At 38.6% G+C, this 13,454-nt stretch overlaps 1 protein-coding gene across 5 annotated transcripts in view; it reads right to left on the reverse strand.

The window, feature by feature from the left end:
- WIPI2 (WD repeat domain, phosphoinositide interacting 2) overlaps positions 1-13,454 on the reverse strand; it is a 32,189-nt gene that overhangs the window by 8,600 nt on the left and 10,135 nt on the right. For all 5 annotated transcript variants that reach the window (XM_054080337.1, XM_054080336.1, XM_054080338.1 and 2 more), the window contains exons 2-9: positions 9,253-9,335; positions 4,689-4,858; positions 3,976-4,072; positions 3,304-3,401; positions 2,768-2,860; positions 1,897-1,967; positions 871-978; positions 15-179 (exon numbers count right to left, since the gene is read on the reverse strand). In XM_054080337.1, the coding sequence (XP_053936312.1) occupies positions 15-179; positions 871-978; positions 1,897-1,967; positions 2,768-2,860; positions 3,304-3,401; positions 3,976-4,072; positions 4,689-4,858; positions 9,253-9,335 (885 nt within the window). The remainder of the gene's footprint in view (positions 1-14; positions 180-870; positions 979-1,896; positions 1,968-2,767; positions 2,861-3,303; positions 3,402-3,975; positions 4,073-4,688; positions 4,859-9,252; positions 9,336-13,454) is intronic.

Genomic DNA, 13,454 nt, shown 5'->3' on the forward strand with positions numbered 1-13,454 from the left:
ATTTCTTTACTCACGTGGCAAGTGCACAGATGTTTTTGTGCCCGCAGAACGGCAGGCGGACTGTAGCAAAGGCTCTACCCTGGTTGAACATTTCTGTTACTTGAGAGGGCAGATAGTTTGTTGAGGCCATCAGCACTCTTCCAAAGTAACCTGTCCAGGTTGTAGGCTCTTCCTGAGGTCTGCAAGTCAGAAGAAAAAAAAAAGTGATCAACTTTGCCTTCACATTAGAAAAGTGTGTAAACACTTGGGAACATATCTTTATTTTTAAAGATGTTAAAGCAGCTATTTGTTTCTCTTCACAAATTAACACCCTTGTGAACTCTTAACACACTGCATTTAGGCTACAGGGCACAGCATGCCCTAGAGTACCCTCAGCATGTTATTTAAGCACGTTTGATTGTAAACTGATACTTCTGCTTATAAAACTACATTTCATAAGGTTCATTATACAAGAGCAAGATCTACTGGAAAGCACTACGCTTCAAGATTTTAGTTACTTGTTTATCACTATTATCTCTTGCCTTTTAAAGCCCTATAAGCACCTGGAAAGTATTACTAAGATAGCTCTTCCCATATGGGTGTCAGAAGAGGTGAAACACATATGTAACAAAGAATGTTAAACTGCTCCATATGCCTCCACCAACAATGGCAAATTTCTCCTCTGGCGAATAGAAAAAATATTTCTGTTGAAGAACAGTACGCAGCTCAGCTGCAGGTGCTGATTCATAAATGATTTCTGATGCCCCTTACTTTACAGAAGTGTTCAAAAGAAGTCTGTCCATGCTTTGAAGAACTCATCTGTTGAGTATAATTGATTTTAAAGACTTTTTCTTAAAAAAAAAAATAACCTAAGGCACTTCTGAAACATACTTTTCTTTCACAGTCTCAAGTTTGAAGATATGCACCGTCTCTGTGTTACTGGATGCAGACAGAAACATGCCATCCATGCTGAAAGCCAATGAACAGATGCTCACACACCTGGAGGGGGTGAGAAAAGAAAGGAAATATAATGAAGCATTATTTTTTACATTCTAGTACTGTATCAATTGGTGTAAAGAGAAATCTAGTGTTAACTAACTCGTGGGAACTGACTATTCAGAGAATATTACTTCTCTGTTTTGGTAGGTAGGAGTCTTTCTGCACATTCACCACTATGGAGCTGTTCACACAAGCTGTCATGTGAGAGCTGGGAGGAACTGTGGCTGTATGGTAGACTCACCTGCTGCTCTTCTCCTGTCACTGATTGCAGGTGACTTGTAATTAAGCCAAAGTATTTGGCTTAACTAGTAATTAAGCAGATTTCTCAGTCACCACTGCTTTGCAAATAAGAAAAAAAAGAACATTTCCATAGTAAGCATTAGGAATTCTCCGATACCTTCTTAAAGCACTTCAAGAGTAGGATCCCCGTTAATGATGTTCAACTCTGACGTACACCAGATATGGGGATCAATTAGTAACAACCTGAACTCAGTCTTGTCTCTGTATAAAGTACAGCAGAACTACAGAGCTGCTACTACCACAAATCATAGTTCTCTTTCACAATGGCCATCAATGATCACAGCACTAGCAGGATTTAGAAGAGTGCTAGAGTATTAGATGTACTGCTTCCAACTGCCATAAGAATACAATATATCTTACAAAGGTGACCCACTTTAAACAAGTTCCCTCGCCAATAAATTTTTAAAAGGCAACAGGGAGTACAATTCTGACAGGACTGATTTGTAGAATAGTCAAGTCCAGAGGAGTGAATTGGAAGATGTTCAAGCTGAAGCTCTTATAAGAGGCAGGGATGAATGAAGACAAAGGGAAAAATCAGAATGCTGACTCAATTGCAGAACATACTGGAAATCTACTCTAAGGAATGAGTTTCAGATAATTAGCCCAGCTGAACATTACCTCTTCACTCCCCTTCGGAATTCAAAGAGTTTTTGTCCCTCTGGAATGGAAAACACTCTTATTACTGTCCCCTGCAAAGAAAAAAAAAAAACCCAACATTTTTCATTTCAAGTTCAATCACTGTGTATTAGCACTAGTGAGCAGAGTACAACTATAAGCAGCAAACCATTTTGCTGTTAACTTATTGCCGTGGATGCACACCGCATACTAGCATGAAATATTTATGGAGCTTGATCGTAGGATGTGTTTGAAGAGCAGAGAAACAACAAGAGGTGGGAGTCACTTATGCAGAGAACAAGCTATGCATCAAGAACAGCTCTTTGTCATACTTGATCACGAAAATGACCACACTAGACAAGTACCACAAGTACAGTCACCTGGATGTCTTTTGTGCCTTTATCAGATGCAATCAGTTACACCTTTATAGTCCAGGCTTATTATCCAAAGAGTAGAGGCTCCAGACTTTCTAATTTATAACTCAGACTGACAATTTGTCATCACGTGCCAAAGACTGGAGAGATACTTCCCTTTACTCTGACCTCAGCTGTTTTCATTAGGAAGACAGCATCAAAACAAGACAACTAATTTCTAATAAGTATGCTGCACTAAAGGGAGAAACACTTAGAGGATTACCCTGATTAAATAAATACATTCTAATCTGGCTGTAAATAACCTTATTATCCGACATTTCACAGCACAGAAATTGTGTGAAATATCATTAACAGTTCTTAACTTAGATTTGCCATTATAACCATAAGCCTTCTTTTTTGGCACTTGTGCAAGAAATTGTGCATGCTTAAGCTTACTTAAAATGCTTCAAAACAAATTAAATTTTTATCAGTGTTGACAAGTCAATAAAAAGCCACCTTACCTTTTCCGATGCAGTGGCAAGTTTACTACCACTTGCGTCAAACGCCAAAGCAGCCAAGGGACTATCATGAGCTGGGATCATATTAGCAGCTCTCTGCAGGAGTGAATCAATAAAACAGAACCTCAGTACAGTACAGGTTAAAAGCTACATGTCTGCAACTTAAAACTGCATATTTAAAGAGCATTCAAGGAAAATACAAGTCTTATTTTACATATAAAGCTTCAATATTTGTTTTAGTAACTGCTAGATACATAAAATTATCGCTGAAGCATGTGCATCAAGAGTACAAGCAGTAGAAGGGCACTTAAGACAGTTCAAATAGAAATTACTTTGCTCCACCCATTTGCCCAACTCCACCTATCAAATCTAATCTGAGTGTCTACATTTTCTTTGCTGACGTTCTGTGAAGCTTGGCTGTAAGAGACACACAGGTTCACATCAGTTAGCAGTGTCTAGTAATTCCTCCCCGAGCAAGTTAAGTAATTTCCAAAAAACGCATCTTTAGAAGTAGAAACAGCATTCACGAAGATCCTCACCAGATTGATGGTGTCAAAGACTTGTACTTCTCCAATAGTTGCACTTCCTGGATAGGCCAGGTAGCAATTATCATTGTTTATTGATAAAGCACACAACCCTAAGAGGGATGCAGAAAGAGTTAGAAAGAGGCACATTCCAGAACTTATCCATCAAAATATTACAAAGATAACTCCAACTATTCTCACATGTATCAACAGAAAGAGTAAGGATGAGTAATCTCGGAGTTAATCTATAACATATTCAACTATTTAATGTAAGTTAAAGTTTAATATAGAGTAGAAAAGGAAGAACTCCAATAGAGCTACAATAACTGACTAAGCAGTAGAACTTCCCATGTCTGCCACGACTCCTAAAGCACTAACCTGACAAAGCCTTTATCTATACCAAGTGCTGGCAAAACCCAGTTTGCCACTCTACTACTTCTTCCTAACATTTCAACATATCCACTCTAGGAGAATTAAATACTGGGAAGATGCAGCTTAAGGTAAAGTCTATTCGTTCTCAAAAACCTCACCTGGATTAAATGGGTAGGCTTTAAGACAAAAAGCTCATGTAGTTAATTGTTACTTTTATTTGAAAGCGGAATTGACGATGCTACAGTTCCTATAGGAAATGTCATACGTTGACACAGAATGCACTTTTCAGAGTTACACTAACTTCTGTCAACATACCTGCAGGATTGGGAGGAGTCTCCCTGATTGTGTGCAATACCTTCATGTCTCGTATGTTGTGTATGTAAAGAGACTCTTCCAGACATACTATCAGCCTCTAGATATGGGAAAGAGAACGTAGTGCTGATATCAAACTGGAGTTTATATTAATTTACCAATTCTGAAAAAAAAGTATGTATCTACCATGCAGTAGGTACCTTCCAACAGAGAACAGGTTGTACCCACCTGATGGGAAGAAATAAGAATCTGATAGAAGATACACAAGATACAACTTTTGACAAGGCTTCAACAGTGCAACGCTACACTCGGTCACTTGAACTGACCAGTGTGCTTGACTGCTCTCAAACACACTACTGCAAATTGATTTAAATGAAAATTAACATTACCAGTGTAACTCAGCAACCCAGAAACCTTCATTTAAAGCTATTTAATTCCTACTCTGTACCTGCCCTTATGCATTTTTCCCCCTCAAGAGGCCAATTCACACGTGGAATTGGCTAAACAGAAAGAAAACATACAAGAATGTTTTAACCATTTATGGAGCTTATTAATCATTTGTGAGGGGCTTACAGAAGCTACACTTGGAAAAGTACAAGTTAATTTCAAATAGCAATTCTGTCACCAAAGGAAGAGACATTAATCAGCAGAGGAAGTACTAGAACAAGATCCACACCCCTTCCCCTCATTTTCCCCTAGTCAAAATTACCACTTACCTGTCTGTTGAGTTTGACCGCCAAGATGGTGTTGGAGTAGCTGTAGTTGCAAATCTCTGTCCCCTTCTTAAAGTGACAAACTTTCAGCTTGCGTGGAGCTTTAAGGCTAACTATGGCCACCAGACTACTGGAGAACAGCCTCTCCACAATGCACACATCTTCTGTGTCAGCTGAGGAACCACGATAAGGAGGGAAAAAAAACAGGGGGAGATTTCAGGGAAGAACGAAGCACATCAACAGGAAACAGAAATCTAAGAAAATACAGTCTAACACCACAAACATTCCGTCACAACAGCTCAAAGTGGAATGCATAACAAGTTTTTAAGGCAGAAAATCTACACAATAAATACTGATTTATAGAGACTGCACACCCTGGTGCCATGCTAGTTTATGCTTCAGAACACGGAAACTCCCCGGCCAAGACTCAACAGAAAAAAAAATCCTAAAGATTAAAAAAAATAGCAAATTGTCAATTTCCAGAATCTTACAATCTTATCTCAGCAGAAACTAGGAAAGCAAAGGTTTTGGGGTTTATTGGGGTCTGTGGTTACCGTTTCATTTTTAAAGCTATACTATGCATGGAAGGGTTTTTGGAGAAACTCCACAGGCTTTGGTCATCACACCTCTCCATGAATAAAGAAAGAAAGGTTATTGTACTCAAAGAAACTGGTAAACTCATTTGTTTTAAGACTGCTTCAGCCATTGATTAGCAATATTTATTTTTTATTTCCACATACACTATTTTTTATCTGACAATCACCCAAAGCAATCTGTAAAGGAATCAGCAAAACTCTGCATGTATGCATAGCCATAAACCAGCATTACTTTCATCATTATAGTACAGTACTGGACATGCTGGTAGGTGTCCAAGTTCTGGCGTGTGTGCTTCCCTCTCCCCTCTGAAGCTCCCCTCCAGAAGCCCCTGAGACACGATGGACATAGTTCTCACAGCATCAGAAAGCTGGAAACGGTTTTACCACTCTCTGCAGCTCACCCACAGCTCTTGGCTACATCTGTCCTTCCATTACAGAACTAAATCAAGACAGGCTTGATTCAACTTGGGCCTTTGGCTTTGATCCATGGAACAACCAAACATTTCAGTCAGTATCTGGATTAGCTCAATGCTTAACACATTCCAAACCATAAAACTGCCAGTAAAAAAAAGCTTATTTCTGAAAGCTTCTGTTTTGGCCAAGAGACACATTAAATAACTGGCACTGTTCTCATCCCCAGTGACAGAAATTCCCTGCAAAAAGTTCTGTCCAGTGTTCTCAGCATATGACAATGTCATCACTGTGTGACATGTCTGCTTTAAAAGTGCTTTTTTTTGAGCAGTTATTTCAAGAAAAAGAACAGAAAACATTTAAAGCTCTAAATTCTTGAGAGAAAGAGAAACAGCCTCCTCAAGGAAAAGGAGCAGGTTTATACTATGCATTTTCAGTCTTCAATGCAACATAATTGACTTTTATCTAAATCTTGTATTTAATACAGTACTTTAGTACTTTTCCAGAAAAGACAAAACAGCTCACAGAGGCTTTGAAAATTCAATTTCCTCACTTTTGCAACAGGCATAATGCATTTCAGCAATGACTTTGTTTTCAAGGAATTCTTATCCATTTTCCTGATGCCACACACAACACATGAAAAAGAAATACAGAAACGTGCTTCAATAAATTTATGCATAGACTTTCAACTGCAGAGAATCATGTTCCTTGAACGAGACATAACACAAAAGATTCTCAGATGCTTTACAGTACAGGTTACCAGCTTTCCATTTAAGCCTAGAGTCCTTCAGAGCGATGGCATCCTTTTACAAGATTAAGAAGACCAACAGAGACCCAAAACCCACCAGTCTGATGCTCTTTACTCCTGGGTGAGCACAGCCTTCTCCCTCTTCAGGGGTAACTGTATTAAGACACAGCTTCTGGGATTTGTTACTTTTCCAGGCAGGCAGAACTGGTACTTCAAAGGAACAGCGAGATTCAGATGGAAAAAGCACTGTCCTGTGCTGCACTGATGGGCAGTGTCAGCAGCAGGGAAGGCACACAGGGAAGAACACTATCAAGAACTAAGCAGTCACCGACAGAAGAAAGAACTTTCAACAAGTAAAACTCTTAAAAGGTACAGACAACCCTTCAGTCTCACTGTAAAAAGACTGACTATAATACCTCTAAAGAAAGGCTTTGTGATGGGCTTTTAATTAAATTCACTTGAAAAATACAGGATACATCTCTGTTCCTTTGTCTTCCCCTAACAGGAAAAAGTGATAAAATCTCTTCACAGCTGCCAAGTCATGCATGCTTCCTGAGGAACAGCAGCATACCAGGCTATACTGCACATCCTACATTCAGCTGACCTGAATTAATCATGGGTTTAGAAGCACTAGGTAAGTCCTATAACAATGCTGTTAATTACAGGGCTTTTTTCTATCTGTATTTTCTCCTGTACACTACAGGAGTGAGCACTGACAGAAACTCAGGTTCAAAATACAGTAGGAACAAGAAAAAGAACTGCAAAGTAATTTAAGTATCACCAGCGAGAGAAGAACAAGCAAATACACAACAGGATTACATTTTCATAAACACATGCATGTAGTATCACAGACAAGAGCTGGTTAGAACCAGCTAGATTATGATCAGCTGTGCTTTTATTCCAGTTTTAATCCAAGAACATGAACCATGTTATAAGCATTCATTAAGCCTTAAAGCAGCCTGCAATCTAATTCTTAGTTTTACAGTGGGATCAAATGAGCTGGGAGCCAGGTGATTTGAACAGTCACAGTTGAAGTCAGTGACAGGAGCAGACAAAGCAATCTCCCATTCTTTTCGGCCCCTCTCTCAAACACCAGACAGCTGGGACATATTCTATAGTTTACTTTAGACACCTATACAAGAACTGGCAGATCAATCTCAGAGACAAGAGGGAGGGGTCCTTAAAAGTGCTTACTCAAAACAACGCAGTCTTTAGACCCACTTAAACTAAACTGGGAGGCAGGAGGCTTGTCTGGGAGGCCTTGGGATACCTTTCCTTGTGGGAAGGAGGTACCCAATACATAGAAAGCCCTCTTCCCCCATAACAAGTTTTAAATAGGCATGGTTTGCAAGCCCAAGATGGGAAATTATTTAAATGCATCTAAAAAACATGCAGTTAATATAAAATATCTACATCTGCTGCAGATACTGCATGGCCCACGAGCAGAGGTCGAGACAGGCCGGCTTACTCAGGTCAAACCATCAAATTTTCCACTTCATGTTACCTCACATTCTGTGCTCTGTATATATGGACTTAACATTCCCAGAACAAAAAAAACCTTGCAATATCAAAGACATTAAGCCAGTGCAGGCATCGCAGAACAGTCTGAAGACAAGACTGGAATCACCAGGTCTAAATTCTAATCCCAGCTGCTTTATCAGCCTATTGCAAGATTTTCAGCAAGGCACTTTACCCAGTCTGTACTTTTTCCTTTCACAGACTACCTTGCAGAAGCAGTCTTGCAAAGTTCAGTTTGTTTATTCAGCGTCTTGTGTAACAGAAGTCATCTTCACCGAGTCTCCTGGGAGGAGATCGGGCCAGATACTATAAGTGCCTCACATACTACAGAGGTCAGGTACCTAAACTCAACGGTATAAAATGGAATTCAAGTCACCAATTAACTAGTACAACCAGACCATGACTCAAACAGTCAGATGCACCTGAAACACCATTTAACCTGACCACAGGTACCCAATTTGAACCTCACAATTACTTCACTCCATTGACTGTATACAGAACCAGGCTGTGACCACAGATAATAGGTGATCTGAATCACAAACCATTTTCAAACTTAAGATGCCATACAGTCAGGCCACTTAGGGAATGGAGTCTGAAGACAACATATTTGGGCAGCAAGGTACACTGGGATTGTACTATAAATGCTGACATCGCAGCTTTTGGTACCTTTGTTCACATAGAGTTTATGAATGCTGTGCATGACTATCCTTACTTATTAGCACCTCAAAAAAGTGAGGTCAACGAACCGCTGGCAAAACTGGGGATGCCACTTCTCCCTGATCTCATATCCTATTTAACTGATCAATATCGCGATATTATGGGAATTTGGATTATTCACCCTTTTGGATGAGTAAACCTACAGCTATCATGCTAAAAGGTATTTTTCTAACAGCAAATATTAGGATTAAAGAAAAAGATAATCAAGGCTTTATTTGGTAACCATATATTAGTGGTTGTCTGCCTCAATAGCCAGTAAAAGACCCAAAAGACATCCTTTCACACCAGTAAATTCTTTTCTGTCCCGCTCCTACATAGCCTGGCTATTGGACATAAAACTAGAAAAGCAAAGAGTTCTTCTCATAGCTCTTACAAATTCACAACATACTGTCTATGTTTAAATACAGAACACTGATAGTTTTACCCTGCCAGCAAACAATTGTTTGTGATATTTCATCATACACTTAAGGTGCCTCCTATGTCAATTTGAAACCACCTGTGAAAAAATGAAGCATGTCATTCTTCCCAAATTACGCCAACTGAGGTGATAAAAAAGGGAAAAAATGAAGATACTCACTGCATTCATAGATCTGCTCTAATTTGTCCACAGAAGAAAGAGAGAAGAATTTGTAGCCTGATTTACTGCCAACTGCAAGGGATCTGAAAAAGAAATAAGCCAGTCAGGAACATAAACTAAATCAGCTGTGAGTTTCCCTTGGGCAGATTCTGTCCCTATTCTAGAACTCCAGCAGGGCTTGCCCAGTAATAAAAGTGATAAAAAGTTCAACCAACAAAGCCACAACAGACACAGCCAGCTTCCTCAAGTCTGGAAAGGCCAAAGAGCTTCAGAATTACCCAGGTGTGGAATCCTGCTTCACATTTTATGAGATGACAGTTCAGTGCTTAATGCAAGCCCACTGCCCAATTTATACTGGTTATTTCTGCACACAAACTAAAAGCTTTAGCGTGGAGGAAAGATGATGACTTGAATAATGTAATGCAAACCAATTACATCATTGCCTCATCATTAGAGGTGACCTCCAAGACCTTTTAAACTGGTATTGTCTGGGGATTTTTTGCTTTTTATACTGTAACATTCCCCAACCACCTCAAAAGAGCTTTCATACTAAAAAAAATAAAAAGGAATTAAAGACTGCCAACTCTAATTTTCTCTGGTTTTATTGATGATATTCTAGCACCCCCAGAGAACATTGTTAGTCTCAGTCTTACAAACACTCATGCCGAATCTTTGATCAGAGGTGCCCTCTTAAAAATGCTAGTCACTGATGTTAAACAGATTTTAACAATAGTAGAACATTTAAAAAAACTGACTACAAACCCTTCTTTTCCTCCATTACTCAATTTTCACACTTAGCTCACAGACCATTTAATTGCTTTTCCAGTCAGAGTCAAAGACAGGTCTTAAATTTTAAACTCTAAAAACCTTTAGGCTTGTCTTGCAGGTCTTTACACATCAAGGCAGCAGACAATGGCATTCTTATTTTCCCCTCCCCATGCGGAGGATGCTTTTATGCCACAGAAGAAGAAAATTAACAGCAAATACAGTTGGGTAGAAGTGTATTAGCATGCTTATAGTTCACATAAATCTTACTGCCAAGACACATGGAGAAAAACTAATTAAATTCCAATAAAATGTATTTCAATATGCCAAACTGTGGCAAGTCATTCAATACAAGGCTCCAACCCAACCCTGCCAGTCAGCCTGCCAAAACGCCCTTCTGAACTCAGCCAGACGATTCTCTGTAATTCAGATGCACCAGTGATTAGCTCTGTATTTAGAATACAATACAGATTCCTAGATTTCTTGTTCTTTCTCTATTTTCTTCTCATGGCTCTAAAAGGAGCCCTCTTTAAAATTCAAGGTACCCATAAGTTTAAAAAACGTTCCTCAAACGTCTTATCCTCTGAAATTAAGATCCCAAGCTATAAAATCAACTTCTGCATGATGGTATGACCCTTTCTTCTAGAGAGAAAATACAACTGGCATAGTCGGGTTAAGAAATTGCATTTGAGAAGGTTTAAACCTTCAAATTAAAATAAGCACCGTCCAGGAAAGAGAACTAAGCCTCCCCAGATTCAATAACAAAGATATTAAAAAAAGGCATATTAGGCTTAGAGACAGAGAAGCAACTATAAAACAAAAATCCTGTTGCTGCTCCTCTAAGTCACCTTAGAAATACTGAATTTAATTTTACCTCAAACAAAACCGGTATGTTCAGCAGACAATAGGTAGTCAGTCGCCAAAGACGCTTCAGTGTTTTTCCTCAATTACTTTTTTTACAACTCAATGAAAATCCAAATGCTGTGAAAAAATATTAAATAGTAATTTGGAAAAAAAGTAATCAGTTGACTTTTCTTAGATTACCTACTGCTTCCTTCAAAAGTTTAACAAAGAATGGCATTAAAACTGTCACCTCATGAAGGTAAACAAGTACTCAACTGAGTTAAAAATAACTAGTCACAAGGCTTCTTGTAATATCTACAAAAGAGACAGGATGATTTCCTCACAGAGAATTCCAAGTAGCAGCTATTAGTGAGTGCATTACTAGGCAGAATTGATTCCTGTATTGTACTTACAGCTTTAAATACAGGATATTGCTGTATCACTGTTTTACTGACAGTATCACTGAAACCAGTAAGCAAGACCATTTTTCTTGTCCTAACGACTATCTATACCTCATCTAAATAAGCTTTAGACAATGGCGAAAGCGAGCTGTATACACGATAAAAGTAATTAGACTGAGCAGAAGCCCAAATTAAAAAGCGCAGGATGGACCTCTCTATCCATGGCAACTGCTTTTTGTTATTTCTTTCGGGATCAAGGTGATGAAGTCACAAATCTTTTGTTTACAGAGGACAGCTCAAGTCAGTATAATTAAACCCATTTCAGTATACAAGCATAACTGCAAAACAACCCGTTTCTCTTCTAGAATAGCATTCTTGTGTTTGGAGGGTTTGGGGTTTTTTTGTGTTTTTTTAATGTACTCTCAAATTACTTCTTATGAAACTATTGGAAAAAGGCTTTTTATATGTAATAAGAGAAGTCGCTAGGCTGAGTTATACCAGCATAATCATAATGATTTAAATCCCCCACCGTCTCCCGCATCGATATTACACTTAAGCCCTTAAGACACCTGATAGCAATCTAAATGGCCAAATCCACAAAACAAGTATCTAGCCAAAATTACCTCACCTCTAAAAAAATGTGCAGCCATATGGGGAAGAAATATGATCAATAAGCCATTCAGCTATTGCTCAGCTAGACAGTGGCTAACAAGAAGCTACTGCAGTTTATCAGAAGCTGCTTTTACAATGTGGGTGCTATGCTTTATTATCACCAATTTTCAAAGCTGAGAGATGGAAATTGAAAATAAAATCAATACCCCCAAAAACCTGCCTTTTTCCTTCTCAGATTATGCTACACACAGGCGAGTTTTTCAGCCCTATTATGTGTAGCCTCTGTTACACATCTTAGCTTGTAGACTTGGAGCTATTTCATCATCAAGGTTGTCTACTCAGTACACAATTACCAATAGAGCTGTGATTTATGAAACTGAGTTTACCCATTTTTTTTTCAAAGATAATATTGTAGCCTGAGCCAAAACTACATAAATCTTGAGAGTATTTTCAAGAGCAGCTATCATAAATAATTAAAACTAACCTCATCAAGCGAGCAGTGTTATGAGATATTTCACACACTCGTTTCAAGATGCTGACATTCACTTTAAGTGCACTCACCTAGAGTGGGAAATCAGCCGATTCAGTTTCTCTGGTTCTTCAGAAATAAGTTTTTTTAGGCAGGTTATAATCATACAGGTTTTCTTTTGCTTCTTTAATATACATATAGAAGGAAGAAAACCAGTTTTTTCCCTTTCCATATCATAGAGGACCTTAACTACTAAACAGAAATATTCTACATTAATCAGGAAGATCCTACTAAGGGCACCTCTCTCAAAGATTAATATCAATTGTAGCTGCAGTATAACCATGACTCCAGAAGTCATTACTGTTATAAATAACTGGTTAATTAAACCTACTTTCGTTGCAATAGTCTCATACTAATGCTCCACCTCATCTCAAAACTAATGTAAATTTCCAAAGACAAAACATTTTGTGAACAAAGGCTTATGATGAAGAGGGAGCAATGATAATAACAGTAGAAGAAATGAAGTGACATAAGAAAAGAATTACTAAGGAAACTTACTACGCTTTATTTATTCCCACCCCAAATGTCTGCTGAAACCAAAGTCAGAATCTTACAGACATGTCTCCAAAGAATCATCAAGAATGTCATTATTTTGGACAAGAGCTAAATATAGAAACTCATATGTTCAACAGATTTATCAGCAACACTCTTGATAGCCCACTGGAGATTTGTTCTTACATTAAAAGAAAACCAACACAAACTTAAATCTGCTACAGCAAAAGAAGACCACACTTGCTCATCACTTATCACGCAGTAACACACTAGGACAACAGAAAGTTCATAATCCAAGTAAACATCCCTACTCTCAGGCCAAATGTCTGACTACATTATCACACACTGAAGAACATTTCCGCTGGCAAGCACACCTCGGCTGTCTCTACTGCGACAGCAGCAAGTAACACTACATATGATTGCTTCTCTCAGCTATCTTCCCTGAGCACAAGCACCACCTGATCACTTCCTTTTTTTGGTTTAGAATTAAAGCCTCCTTGGAATAAAGAGCAATCCTGTCCTGAAGGATCACGGGCAAATGACACCTGAACCTAGGAGAA

This window comes from Cuculus canorus, chromosome 15 (assembly GCF_017976375.1).
Source record: "Cuculus canorus isolate bCucCan1 chromosome 15, bCucCan1.pri, whole genome shotgun sequence".
Lineage (NCBI taxonomy): Eukaryota > Metazoa > Chordata > Aves > Cuculiformes > Cuculidae > Cuculus > Cuculus canorus.